At 45.2% G+C, this 14,671-nt stretch overlaps 1 protein-coding gene across 4 annotated transcripts in view; it reads right to left on the reverse strand.

Annotated features, from left to right (window-relative positions):
• Positions 1–14,671, reverse strand: part of RANBP10 (RAN binding protein 10) — a 58,552-nt gene that overhangs the window by 5,740 nt on the left and 38,141 nt on the right. For all 4 annotated transcript variants that reach the window (XM_064670831.1, XM_064670830.1, XM_064670833.1 and 1 more), the window contains 5 exons: positions 10,138–10,160; positions 5,125–5,309; positions 3,935–4,047; positions 1,441–1,549; positions 394–542 (listed from right to left, as the gene is read on the reverse strand). In XM_064670831.1, the coding sequence (XP_064526901.1) occupies positions 394–542; positions 1,441–1,549; positions 3,935–4,047; positions 5,125–5,309; positions 10,138–10,160 (579 nt within the window). The remainder of the gene's footprint in view (positions 1–393; positions 543–1,440; positions 1,550–3,934; positions 4,048–5,124; positions 5,310–10,137; positions 10,161–14,671) is intronic.

Below are 14,671 nucleotides of genomic sequence, written 5' to 3' on the forward strand. Positions count from 1 at the left end.
TCCAGAGGAAGACTGCAGCTCACCGCTCTCAACCAGACTGCAGATCACCGCTCTCGACTGGACTGCAACCACCACTTTTCAACCAGACTGCAATCACCACTCTTGACCAGACTGCACCAGCACTCTCACCAACAGGTTTTCCCCTCTCCTTTTACTTTGGACTGAGGGGGGGCAAAGAACATCACTCTGTTCATGCCCCAGGGTGCTGGGTTATACATTTGGGTTTTGTGGGTTAAAACCAATTGTTTGTCTGTAAAACTGTACTTATTGTATTATTTTATTAAATTGTTATTCTGATTTATAATCTCTCTTTTGAGTTGAGTTCATTTCCCCTGCTGCTTTACCTTTAAACCAGCACATCTTCTCACTGGGAGACAGGGAGGACACACTTACCGGTACTGTGAATGTGGGAGTTGCTTGATCCGTGTCTAGGACTGAGGCTGGGGGACCCGGGGTAGCTGTCCTGGGATCGGGGGCTGCGGGCGCTGAAACAACGCACCTCGCTGTCCGTGCCGTTCACCATCTCCACGAACTGCCGACACCTGGTTTCATAGGAGGGGAGAAGGGGAAAAGGGTGCGTGACAGCCAGGATGCTCTGCACTGAGTCCCCCTCAGCTCCCCAGTGGAGAAGTCCTAGAAACTGCAAAGGAGTTAAAACTCCTTTGCTTTCAAAAGGACATTTCAGACTCCTGATGCCCTTGTGAGTGGTCTGATAAAGCTACAGGAAGGAGGAATCCAGAAACTGCAACTCTGATGCTAATAAATGTTGAGACATTCCCAAAAACCAAGTTTAATTCCACTGTGCTAAGAAGAAACTGATCCTCTACAGCTTTCAGCTCCACCTCCTCTGCAGGTACTCCAAAATTCAACTGTGGAAGATTTTTTCAGGGTGAAGATACTAAATCTGTCAAACATCACAGGTCCTTCCCTGCTCCATCAACCTAAAAACACTGGTGGCCAATGGAAAATAGAGAAGAAAGAGTAAAAAATTCAGTGACAGTGAGGACAGCTCCTCATTTAGCTTTACTGGGAACTGTCCTCATGTCTCAGAAGGTTGGGAGAGCTGCTCTGTACAGCTGGAGAACTGGAACATTTTTTCCTTTAGTCTCTACCCCACACAGCCTTTTCCATTCCTCTGCCTTTCCAGGAACCTTCACAGTGACTGCCACTGCTCCAGCAATGCAGGTTCTCCACAAGACAAGTGAACACCACCTGTGAAGGAGTTTCTGGCAGTCAGCAGAGCTAAAAGTCACCCAACTCTGCCTGACCTCATGAGGCAAAGCCACACCGGCTCTGAGCAGCAAAGGGCTACAAGCACTATACAAAGGACTCCCAAAGGGAATCTCGGTTGGAATTTAGAGCAATGTGTGCAGCTGGTCTGGATGTCTGGGCATCTACACATTTCAGGAGTAGAGAGTATATAAAGCTATTCATACTTACTTTAACATGAAGAGCAGGTTGGGGTTATGTTCTAGGAGGCCAGGATAGAGCTGCTGGGTGGCTTCTATAGCCTCTCCCACTCTGCCTGCTAATACTAGCTTCTGTATTCCTGAAAGCAAAGGGAGACCTGGTGACACACAGGACCAGCCCACAGGAACAGCCAGAAGGGCTGTCTCATATATACCACCCAGCTCCCCACAACCACCTTGCACAAGGGCTTGGGAGAACTGGGGACCACATTTTGTTTATTATGGATTAGGGCAAGGAAAACCATGTGAAAATGAGGGAGGATTTCTTAGCAGCAAAAAAATACCCAGGTATTTTTTTAAAGGTTTTGAAGGGTGTAGTAGGTGAGCTGGGATGGGGTGCTCCGAGACTTTAGTCCTTTAGTCACAGAGCTCTGCAGCAATGGGAAAGAAAGCAGGACATGCCAGCTGGATGGAAACAAGGAGGCTGCTGGGAAAATGACAATTTCAGAGGGAAGCCCCTAAGTCACCCCATATTACATCCTCTGACTGGTTCATGCTTGGAAGTGTATGTCTGGCTGGGAATCAGATAAGAGGAGTATTCTTAGAGGGTCTGTGGGCTTAAACCACAGCACAGTATCCCCAGTATCCCCACCTCTAAGCAGAAGTAATTATATCAGCAAAACTGGGTTCCTGCAAGTCTCATCTCAATGTATTGAGAGAATTAACCAGAGAATTAACCTGAGTTTGGCCTGCAATGAGCCAAACTGGCTCCTAGAACCAGCTGTTGACTAAGCTAGAAACAGCTCAACAAGTTGTACATTTTTAGGAGCTGTAAAGAGACAGGGCAGAAGACACCTATCATGCTGCGTGTTCATGTCCCATGTATATTCCTTTGGTGGGTCAGAAGACACAAGTGCCAGACTCATCTTGAGATCCCATCCCTGAACACTCAGAGAAGCTGCTGATCTACAGATTTGCATTTTTTTTTTTTCTAAATATAGAAAAAAATAAAAGAAAAAACCTAAATGTACTTAAAACTAAAACTGCATTGTTTTTCCAGCACTCCTTATAAGCAACAGAGGAAAGTTTTTGAACAGCCTGTGAGGTGCTTTGCAAGCAGAGGCTCAGATAGTAAGGCTGTGGCTTTTGCTAACCATGAGCAGTTGGAAGCCCAGCCTGGTAAATCCTCATTAACAATCCCCAGTAACAAACTGCAATGACTTGTCTTGGCTCCCACTTCTCACTGTCTATTAGCTTGTTATGGTAGCTGAAAGCTGGAACCAAAGCCGTGGCTCTCACACCAACACAAGAGCTCTCACTTCACTCTGTTCCTTCCTCGCACGTCCGTTTTTAAGTCTCGCTGCTTTTGACAGCTCCCTGCTCTGCCTCGTTTGGCAACTCTCAGGGATGCCATTCCTTTCTCATTTTCCCTTCTTTTTTGTTTTCCCATCTGTGTTTTCCTCACACCTTTTATTTAAGCCCCAGCTTGGGAGCTCTGTGTTCCCCTCCCTCCGCCTGCCTCATCCCCTGCCCTCAGACAAACACGAGGCTCCGCCGGCTAAACCCACACCAGTGGGAACACTGGCTGGGGTCAGGGTTGCATAATGCATGACCTGGAAAGCACAAAAGCCCATCAGCACTAACAGGCAGCAACTACAAGTTATTTAAAAAGCAGAGTCCCCAGATGAACCTGAATGCTGGCTAAGCACATGCAATGTATGGAGAGCGAGCCACAAAGGGGCACAACGCTCCCGACCCGTAACAGTCACAGGAGGAGCAGTTCACAAAGGGAAGGGCAATGCACAGGGTGGGATGCAGCCTGTATTCAACAGCCAGGAGAATGCAGAAAGCACACCAATGTTCTGCCACTCTGCAGTCTGAGCCTGTGAATAGAAAAGCTTAAAATAAAGGTACAGCAGAGGAAAGCTGCGGGCCTGATTCTGCAGGAGCCAAAAGCCTTACAAGCTGAGAGATGAGGCATGGGGAAGGAAACAGTAGCAACCAAAACAGACACAATATGAATTCTTCACCTAGTGTGAGCTAAACACCTTGGCTGTGAATACAAAAAACCCTCAGTATACAAAAATGTCACCTGAAATCAAAATGTGCAGAGGGACTGGGAGAGTCCTTAACTCTGGGAGCTGCAGTCAGAACAGAGGGATGTGTCTGGGCCCCTGTGACTGTGGGACTGCCCCTGCTGCAACAGCCTGCAGCAAAGGACTCAAATCCAAAGGGATCTCTGGTGCACAGTGACCTCAGCTCAGGCAAAGGCCAAGCACAGCAGACAGGCAAAGGCAAGCACAGGGCAGTTCTCCAGGCAGAGGTGGCAGAGGGTGGAGGGGACACAGTGATGATGGGAAAAGTGCTCCCAGCAGAGGTTCCCAAGCTCTACTGACCCACCCAGTGTGCTGTGGAGAGCTTTATAATGTCATGGAGTAACTTCTTTGCTTCCACAGCACTTCACTCCTCTGCAGAGTCCTGAAGGGAACACATGGCCAGTGTGCCACACTTTGGGAATGACTTACTTTGTCTATTCTTTATTGAGGTCTGTTCTTCCTGGATTGTGGTGTCTGTGACTCTGGCAAAGGCAGTTGCTGTGGAACAGTACCCATGATGAACCAAATATGATGAAACCATACTAGAAAAAAAGAAAATACAAAGAGATGAAGTGACATTGGTGAAACAGGATCATCACACTGGAGAAAAAAAAAGAAATCAACACAACAGAAGTTGCAATTTCAGTGACATTAAGGTTGGAAAGGACCTCCAACATCAACAAGTCCAACCTTTGACCAAACACCATCATGTCAACTAAGCCACAGCACTAAGTGCCATGTCCAGTTGTTTCTTGAACACTTCCAGGGATGGTGACTCCACCACTTCTCTGGACAGCCTGTTCCAATGCCTGACCAGCCTTTCAATGAAGAAATTCTTCCTGATGTCCAATCTAAGCCTCCTGTGGTGCAACTTGAGGCCATTTCCTCTTGTCCCATCACTCACATGTTAGCTGGGAGAAGAGACTGACCCCCACCTGGCCACAGCCTCCTGTCAGGGAGTTGTAGAGAGCAAGAAGGTCCCCCTTGAGCCTCCTTTCCTCCAGGTTGGACCCCCCCAGCTCCCTCAGCTGCTCCTAATCAGACTTGAGCTCCAGATCCTTCCACAGGCCCACTGCCCTTCTCTGGACACACTCCACACCTCAGTGTGTCTTCAGGCAGAAGATACTCCTGACTTCTGACAACTCTTGTCAATTGTTCTCATCAAGTTCCACTCAATCCCTTTTGCAATGGGAACTGCATTCAGTATTCATAGATTTATGAAGTGTCATAATGTGCTTTCAGTTTTTGGAAGCCTTTGGTTTAGGCTATTTCTTGCTCTTTCATTTCTAGGTTCAGCTGATTTACATCCTGGCTTTTCTCCTGTGTTAAGAGTTTTCATGGTGTCCTCTCCCCTCCCCTTCCCCCAGTGCATCACCTCAAAACATTATGTTCCTCCATCCCTACAATCCTTCATGCATTTTTGGCTGAAAACTTCTCCCATACCTTTTACATTTCAAACAGCAGCAATCCACACAGGGAAAACCACTGAACAACAAAACAGAGGGCAAAACAACTCGAGCGAAAACGCAGCGAGGGGCAATTTTTGCCATCAGAGAGCATGAATCAGCATTTAAAGGCTAAGAAGATGGAAGAAGGTGAACAGCAGGGCAGGGACTTACTTCTGCAGCATGGCTTGCCACTCGCCCAGCCTGTCTCCTATGGGAAACCGCTTAATGGTGCTCTGGATCTTCGCCCGCCACTCCCTCATGTAGTCCTCGATGTCGAACACAAAGGGCTGCTGCCCAAAGTTGGCATCCACGATCTCTCCTGGAGTCTGGAGACCCACTGTGGGGTAGAGATTTGACTGGGAAGGGAGAAAAAAAACCAAAACAAACCCTGTGTTAAATGCGGCTTTCTCTTTCTGGTTCCAGTTACGTGGTTTGTTAAGATAAAAGAGCCCCTCTTTTAATTGAAATAAATAAAATGGAATAGGAAGAGGCAACAGCCCTTTAGGTGCTTCTCAGGGAACCCTGTGACTTATTGTGCAGTTATAAAAGTTACTGCATAAAAACAGAACAACAGGTTCAATCCCCCAGCAGCCTGTGATTGAGCTGTGACTGCTTCTGTAGATGGCTTAGTTTTCTGCAATTTCTACCAAGTTCAAGATCCAGCAGATAATAATAAACATAATAATAATTAACATGGTATTTAATATAATAATAATATAATAAGAATAATAATGAGAAGAATCAATGAAAAGTGCATCATCTCAAACAACAGATCTATGTGTTCTCTGCTGTTTCAACTGAACTATTTTATTCCTTGGAAGTTGTTATCAGGATATTTGAAAGATGAATTTCATATTAAGAACGAGCCTATGGATCCAAATGGAAGCTTTGACACACCACTAGGACATGGGAAAAAGAGAAAGGTTCCCACCATGAAAATACCTCTAAAATTCAGCCAATAATTCAGCTTCTAAAGATGATCTAATTGAAAATAGGTGGCCAAAGTCCATCTAGAAGTTCTATGAATTCACACTATTTTAAGAATAAGCTTATGTATACAAACTGAATTCCTGAGCCCACTTAGATGTTGGGAAAAGAGAAATAGCATCAGAAAAGGTACAGGGATGGCACGATACAGAAGAGCTATCAGAGGAAAATGCTGTATTTGAAGTCAGTCTCTCTATTCTTTCAAAAGTGACTGACAAGGAAATATCTCTAATGAGGGATCAGATCTTTTTCACAGATCATACTTAAGACTTTTTTATTAACTGTTTAGTATTGTAAACCAAAGAACTTCCAAAGCCAGGAATCAGACACCCAAAACACTTGGAAGTTAGAAGGAAAAAAACACAATTTACAAGATATCATATATTTTTCAGCCACTTCTGGGCATGTTAATTTTTGAGGGGAAGCTGCTTCCCCTCAACTTCTCTAAAATCATCTCAGAGTTAGAATTCCATTTCTCACACATGGGATGTGTTCTCTCTGTTTAGCAACTGTTGGGAACTACATGTATCTCCAGCACCCTGCCAGATGCAGGGAGAGTTTGTCACAGAGACCACTGACCTGCCAAGTTCTTCAGGCACACCTTCCCCGTGACATCTGGACCATCTCTTGGACCCCTGGTGTTGGTGGCCAGTTGCTCACAACCCCCTTGCTGATCTTGACCTGTTTTTTGACCTCCTTCTGCCTTTCCACTCCTGCAATCCCAACCTGGGCTCTTCCACATTCTGTTTTTTTTTTCATTTCCTATTGTTTTGGCAAACCTCCAGGCAGGACAGACCTGATACAGGCTTGTATAAGGAAGAGTTAGGCCTAAGCATTGGCTTAAACTGGCACAAAAGGGGAAACTCCCTCTGTGGGAACTCATTTCTATTTCAAGCAGTTATTCTGGTATTAACTTCAGCTTGTGCTAAGCCAAAATGTGGTTTTTCCCACTGTTGTATTTTTGTACAAATGCAAACAGCCTTCAGAGGAAACCGAAACAAGATGAACCAAATACGGTTCGCTGTGTCTGACACTGGTTTTCAACTTAAAGGATCCACTTTAGCTTCCTAATACTGCAAATATTGCAAAATATTGTCTTCACCAGTTGCCTCTGAAAGGGGAATTTTGGAACAAGCACTTCAAGGAAATGATTTCTAAACTAGTGTTGTCTTGAAGGGTCAATTTAATTCCTTGTGCAATCTCACTGACATACAAACCCTAAAAGTTATTTAAGCTTAAAATGCATGAAAGTAATGGGGCTTATTGGCCAAGCTTCTCACTGATGTGTGTTACCTGTCAGCTTCCCATGGGCTGTAACACAAGGAAAAGCTCTCACAGCCCCTTCTGGGGGATCAGATCCACAGCCAAAAATTCATGTGGAGCTGCTCAAACCAGAGCACTTCAAGGGTCACTCAGGTAAGTTTTCTGTTCCCACTCCTGTCTGCAGTTAAATTTTTAGACTGCAGTTTTAGAAGGTGAAGAACACAGATTGCATTCCACCTCTTTCCTATGATGGATGCTTTGTGTTTGAGCCTGGATCACAGTGCTGTAATAAATGGAAACATCCCACTTGCAAATTACATCAACTTCAAATTCCCTGATACCTCAAGACTTCTACAATCTCTGACAATAGTCATTATACTTAAAATAAAACAAAAGCTTGTCTTGGGTTTGGCACCCTCTTCTTCAGGAAAGGCACTGGTAACCTCAACTGTTTGGAACTACCAAGAATCCATGGATCAAGGGAGCAAAAAGGGCCAGAAGAGGACATGGAATACATCAGTATCTGCAAGGGTGAAGGAAGAAGGCAGTAATCCAAGGCAAGGATATTGGAAAAGAGAATGATGAAGCTGGGTGCAGGCATCCCTAGGATGAAGCTGCCAGCACAGCAGCAGAGCCATTTAGTATATGGAGAGGAACATCCAAAATCCACATGGAGGCAGAAGTCTCCCATCCTTGCTCACATCCACAGCTAAGGGGTGACATGACCCACACAGGCTTCTCTCGTCCTCTTTTTAAAGAGGAATTATCTCATGAAGGATAATTCTCAATAGCAGGAGGCCTACAGGGCATCAGCTGTTCTCCTTCCTGGCCCAGAAAAACAGTGTTATGGATTAGCTGCTGCTGTAAAAGCCAGAAGGGGATTTCCATGGAAAACAGCTCAGCAAACTGGCTGGTAAAAGGCACAGGGACACCAATTAACCACTGGAGACTCCACTGTAAGGCATCTGAGTAGCTGATCCCAAAACCCACCTGGCCAGGTCTTCTCCCAGTTTCACACTAAAACATCTCCTCTGCACAGGACACAGATGAATGAGCCCAAGATCTTGTAAGGATGATCTGGCCAGATCGAGGGACAGCAGGACAGGGAGACACCCTGGGCTCAGAAGGGTTTTGAATTCAATCTCAGCAGCACTGTGAGACCTCCCTGCTGCAAAAGCCCTTCAGTCTCTCTGTTTCCCCAATGGCTCATCCCCTGTTCCTAACAGAGACTCAACACTGGGATGAACAGCCCACAAGTGCCCATTAAATGCACTACTGTAGTAACAGGATGCAAGCTAAGCTAAGCAGGACAGGGAATTTCAGCCTGCAAAATCTGTCCTGGGAAGCTCTGCAGCAACACTTGAGCTATAAATGACAAAGCAGTGGCATGTGTGTTGGACAGCTATTTCTGATTGACAAGAGAAGCAGTCCAGCCAAATGAGAAGACAAAGTGGTGAAAAAATTAGAAGGAATATGGTATCCCTGTGACTCCTAATGTCATCTACAGCCAGAGGGAAAGCAAAGAGTACCAAAAACTAAGGGTCATATCACAGAAGCTTCTTCTTGCTCTGGATGCAAGGTTGTCACAAGACCTCACTCCAAAAGGTTAATCTTCATGGACAGGCAAAATGTTCTTCTACTTCAATAAACTGTACTTGGACCAAGTGAATAAACTGCTGTGAAACAAGCCACATAAAGAGCTTCTGGTTTAGAACACACTGCAACATTATCAAGTTCAAAGAGCTTAGAAACAACAAAAAAAAAATAGAGCTGTATTGACAGCTGAAGGGAAAAGGGCAAATCAAGTAACTGGAATATCCTTCAGTGCAGGCAGTGGCTGGGATATGGGAGAGATCTGTAAAGCCCTAAATCCCACTGGGAAGGTGAACAGGGATTGCTGGCCACTATTTCTCACAATACGAAAATCAGAGGAACAAAATAAATTTTTTTGCAGGAAGTACAGAACAAAGCAAAGCAAGCCTCCTCTCACACAACAGGGAGGTCAGCCAAGAAAACTGATCGTTTTGGAGGCCTAAAGAAGCTAGGGAAATTAAGGAATTCCTCTGAGGAAATTCATTTGGGGTTATTAACTACAAAGGGCTGCAACCTTAAGGACAAGAAGCTCTACGTGTGAGAGAGATGGATGCAGTGGATCTACTGGTGAATGCCTGACCTGGTTTTATCTGCTACTCCTAAACAAATCCTCCTTGTCCAGGAACACTTGGGTCTGAAAAAGAGGGACCCTTTTCTTGTTCATGACCCACTGTGAAAGTTGTGCTTTTGTAAGGCCTGACTGGACATCACTGCCTGGAGTAACTCAGGGGGTGCCACTGCACTCAGGAGTAGCTCAGCAGCAGGGCTGGTGAACCCCAGGAGTAACTGTCAGCCAAATACATTCCTCCAGCAACTCCACGAGCCAGTTCTTCATCATGGGCTTGTGAAAAACCTGTGCAATGAGAGCACACACCACAAGAGGCTGATGGTCCCGTTCTCAGAACTCCACCGTGGCTGCAAAACTTGGGCGAGAGAGGAAGAAGCTGAGAAAAATAACATGAGGCATTTTGGGGCTTTCAGATAATGGGATATGAGAGGCTACTCTATAACTTTGCACAAATACCCCTCACAGTCAAAGTTGCATTTGGAAGACAGTGACCTGCAAAAAAGTCTGAATCCTTCCTTTAATTCCAGGGGAAGAAGCAACATATTCTTAGAGGTGGTGAGGGATGAGAGGAGGCATGTGAGTAGCCCACAAACCCAGTCACAGGATCAGGAAGTTTCAGAAAAAGGAGCATCTACATCATTCAGTAATGTGTGTTACTGTGGTTTGTTTTTTTTTAACAGGGCATCAAACAGAAAAATAATCACACCCCCACACCCTTCCCCCTCCCTTCTATTTGCATTCTTAGTTAAAATACTGAAAATAGGTGTACTTACTGGGAGGTCTGTAAAGGCTATACCTGTGGGGGGAAAAATATTAGAATTAAAAAGACAAAGGATTTTTTTCCCTGCTTGCCTACATCCTCAACATGCTACAAAACGTTACTGTATTTCAGCAAATCCCAGCTTTGACCTTGCATTTCACCACCTGACATATTTAGAAGTAACTTCCCTCCCCAGTCCCCTCCTCTGCAAAGTTTTGCATCTGAAGAAAGGTTCAGGGTTTCCGACATCTCTCCCAAAAATTTGATTTTTAAACACAGCTCCTCTTTCCTTTGCTTCTCCTTCTGTTATTCTGAAGGAGTTAGTTTGCAAGACTTGCTGTGGCTTTAGAAACAGAATTTTTGTATAACAGTGCTTTGGTTTAGGCTATAACTAGTTCTTCTTACCAGCCAGAGGGATTCAACACTTTGCATCACAGCTGGGGAACAGCCCTGCAACAGCAACTGGAGCCAGGAGCACCTGAGAAACACTGTGCAAGGAACAGCTGCACCCTCCACTCTGCTGCTACACTTCCAAGTATAAGAAATGGGAAAAAACGTTTATGGTTTCTCTTTTTATTAACACTTGGCATGCCAGAAAAGAGGCAGCTAAGCTGAGGCTGCTGTTGCTTAGGGTGGCTAACAGAGTTTTGGCTAGAGACAACACTTAGCCACAGTCAGGCTACCCCAGGCACAGCTCTGCAAACCCATCAGCCTGAAACGGTAATTTAAACCAGTTTTAGGAGTCAACACAGGAAACAAATAATTACTATTCAAAACAGCACAGATCCAAAATCAAACGCTCGGAAAGAAATCCTAAATATTTTACTAAATAAACATCCAATAAAGTTAAATTAACATCCTGGCAGACAGCCAATATGGTTTAAGGAACATCCTGGCAGTTTGGACCTTGTCTGCTGAGTGCCCTCTCTGTACCCAACCAAAATTTGTGCATACAGGTGATGTTGAACAGCTGGCTGAGGACAGTGTTCAGTAAGCACTTCCCTCACCTCCTCACGTTGCCCAAATATTGTTCCTCACTCAGACATTTTTTTTTTTTCCCACTTTGCAGTTGTTTTGCTCAGCTGCATGAAAGCTTGTTTCTACCCTTATGCCAGAATGAGGTCAATCTCCTTGAGCCTGTTGTCCTGGAGTCCTCCTCTGCCCCCAGCATCACTGGGAGCCAAAGGTGGCCCGGCTCGTGCCGCTGTACGGCTGGAACTGCTTCCAGCACATGGACAAGGATACGGGTTTTGAGTGGACTACAAGGTGGGTGGAAAATTGGCTGGACTGTCAGGATCGAAGGGCTGTGATCAGCAGCTCAAAGTCCAGGAGTTGCCCCTCAGGGATCGATGGCAGGGCCAATACAGTTTAATGTCTTTACCAATGACCCTGATGATGGGATGGAGTGTGGTCACAGCTGTCACCAAACAGCAGAGTGGACAACAGCCTGCAGGGCACAGTGCTACAGCTGGAGAAATTATCCAGCAAAAACCCCCCAGAGCTCAACAAAAGCAACTGAAGAGCCCTGCCACCAGGTTGTAATATTCCCAGAAAACAGGACAGGCTGGGCCTGACTGGAGATAAAGCAGAAGAGGATTCAGGGTCTTGCTGGGCAACAAGGAGAGCAGAGTGGTGGGTCTGTGCAGTGAGGGAGATCAACACCTCCTGAGCTGTATTAGTGAGAGCAGAGCTGGGTTGTATTAGCAACAGCATAGGTTAAAGGAAGGGATTTCTCCCTTCTCTTCCAACCCTTGTGAGTCTAATTTGTGGTATGATGTCCACTTTTGGGCTCTCCAACACAAGACACACTGAGACTGAAGTGAGTCCAGCAGAGGCCAGCAAGACAAAGCGAGGCTAAGGGAAAAGCCACTGTTCAGTCTTAAAAACATTAGGGCAGACACTTGTTGCTGCCTACAACTACCTTATGGAAGGGTATAGAAAAGACTTTTCTCAGAGATGCTTGGTGGCAGGAGACAGGAGGCAACAAAGACTAGCTGCAACATGGGGAAGTCTGATCAGAAAAATTCAGTATGAATGTGGTCAAACACTGAATTAGGGGACCAGAAAAAAAATCCTGGGTGATCTCCATTCTTGAAGACAGTAAAAGCTTGATGAGTTTCTGAGTAACACGATCTAGCTGGGCCTGCTTTCAGCAGGGTGTTGGACGCATGACCCCCAGGGATCCCTCCCAGCGAAAATTACTCTGTGATTCTATAAATAAACTTATTACATTGCCCTTATGACAAGACAAATGTATGTTTTGCACCTTTTGTTACACAACTAAGACTAATAAAATGCTTTATGCCACAGCACTCGATCTGTTGCACAAACATGTCTGCTTAGAGTTCATCCTCCATCTGCACTGCTCCACACCTGCACCCAGCAAACTCAACAGCACAGAGTGAAACAATCACAGCTCCAACTAGGCAGCTGAATGTGAAACTGCATCCTCTCTCTGCAGCATCTCCAAACTTTGCATCCAATTTAAAACATCAACCTTCATAAATTTAAGGACATAAGAACTGGACAACTCAAGATGTCAGGAGGCAAGAGCAAAGGTGTGAAGAGCCTCTCCTCTAAGTCCACAATGTTAACATGATCATCAAGGCAGTGATATAAAGGCATTAAATGAAGGGGGCACAAGGAGATCAACACCTTCACCTGCCATCTAATCAAAGGACTTCCAGTTTTCCATGACTAAAACACACTTATGCACGTCCCCATGCACACAATGTGGACCTCCTGGCATGTCTCTGCTCTCCACCCAGTAACAAACATCCTGTCTGCCTCACAGTTGGCCACTGTCCTCACAAGACATTTCAGAATTCAATTTGCACAAGACAACATGCATTTGGGTGTGGAGACACGGCACTCCCCTGCCTGCATGTCAGGATACTCCTCCAGCATCTGTTTAGGCAACCTCGATGCAGAGAATCCTTAAAGCAGTGCTGATGGATTGCAATAAGCACCAACACATTCAGCTATGAGCAACCTGATCCAGTGGAAGGTGTTCCTGCCCATAGCAGAGTAGTTGGAATGAGATGACCTTTAAGGTCCCTTCCAACCTAAACCATTCCAGGATTCTGTGATTTTAAATTTGATTAATCTGAAGTGTTGTTTTAAACAACCCAATGCTCTTGCTCTCTGCAAACTTCATTTTAAGTTTTGGGGACAAACCTACTAAACCTGGGACTGACACCTGTGGATCTCTATGACAACAGATTTCTTCATTATCCCTAATGTTTCCCTCAGTCTCTAAACTGGCTGCAGAATGGATATTTTACTTTACAGGTTAACTCAGTCTTTCCAAGAGCCTGCACTAGAACTCAAGCTACAGGAAGTTTTCTATGCCAAGACTTCAGAGGGTTGCGTGCTCTTTTTATAGCCCTGCTGCTCCATTTACCTTGGTCTGCTGTCAAAGTCTGAGATCTGAGACACTCCTACATTAGTCCCCGAGCAAACTCATCCACTTAAACCCAGAGACCTGTAGCAGTCACATCCTCTCCTTATGTCCTGGGCCAAGACTTTCTGCTTAATGGTTGGAGCCCCAACATTTCTCCCTCCTTCTCTCCTAATTCACCCTCACCACACTTCCAGCCACATCTCATTGTACTTTTTACTGCCAGGACTCTGCTCAGAACCTGTCAAAAGCGTTTCATCAGCAGCCAGAAGACATTCAAGACATTTTCCAGAACAGAGAATTAAGACTACATACGATGTCAAACAGTTTTCATGTGACGTCTCCAAACAAAGTTCAAGACTTAGCTCCAACCAGAACATCCAGAATTTGTGATGGCCAAGAAAACAGTTCTTATACAGTGCTCCTGATGGATCTGATTAAATGAAAAAGTATGGAGACAATGGAAGATAAAAGTTAAGCAACAGAAGAAATTGCAAGGAAAACAAAAGGGGGGGTGTCTAATTAACAGATGAAAAGGAGAGGACTGAAATGGTGAAGAGAGAAGTGGAAAGACAAAGCTACAGTAATTCCATTAAAAGCAAGACAAATTCAAACTCTGAAACCCTACTCTCAAGCTAACTGGCCTCACAAAGGGGCTCATTAGTCTCATGAATATTTTTAGTATCTGCAGCAGGATTACACAATGACCTCATCTCCTAAGAGGAGATGTAGACAGCTACAGGGGCTTTATGTCAGGGAACATCAGGAAAAAACACATTCAACCCCTTCCTGGTAAACCCTGGGTTTACACAACACCGAAATGAGATTCTCGAGTTAGCACAAAATACCATAAAAAGTTCAAGATCTTCAAGGAGATGCTTCCATCAGTGAAGAAAGCATTCTGACTTCCAGATAAATTGCCTCTGCCTCCATTTGGCCTCGGTTCCTCTGCTGACACCTGCCTCACCTCCTCCCTCACAGTGTCCTCCTGAGCCCACAAGGAGCTGTGTAACAGCCAGGTGACTGCCATCTGTGGCCAAGGGCTCCTCTCCTCAGCAATCCACAGGAAGCACTTCTCTTGGACGCTGTGTTTCTTTTCCAGTGACACAAACAGACACTACTGGCCCTTAACAATAGTCTTCCTGGA

This window comes from Pseudopipra pipra, chromosome 14, assembly GCF_036250125.1.
Source record: "Pseudopipra pipra isolate bDixPip1 chromosome 14, bDixPip1.hap1, whole genome shotgun sequence".
In the NCBI taxonomy this organism is placed as follows: domain Eukaryota; kingdom Metazoa; phylum Chordata; class Aves; order Passeriformes; family Pipridae; genus Pseudopipra; species Pseudopipra pipra.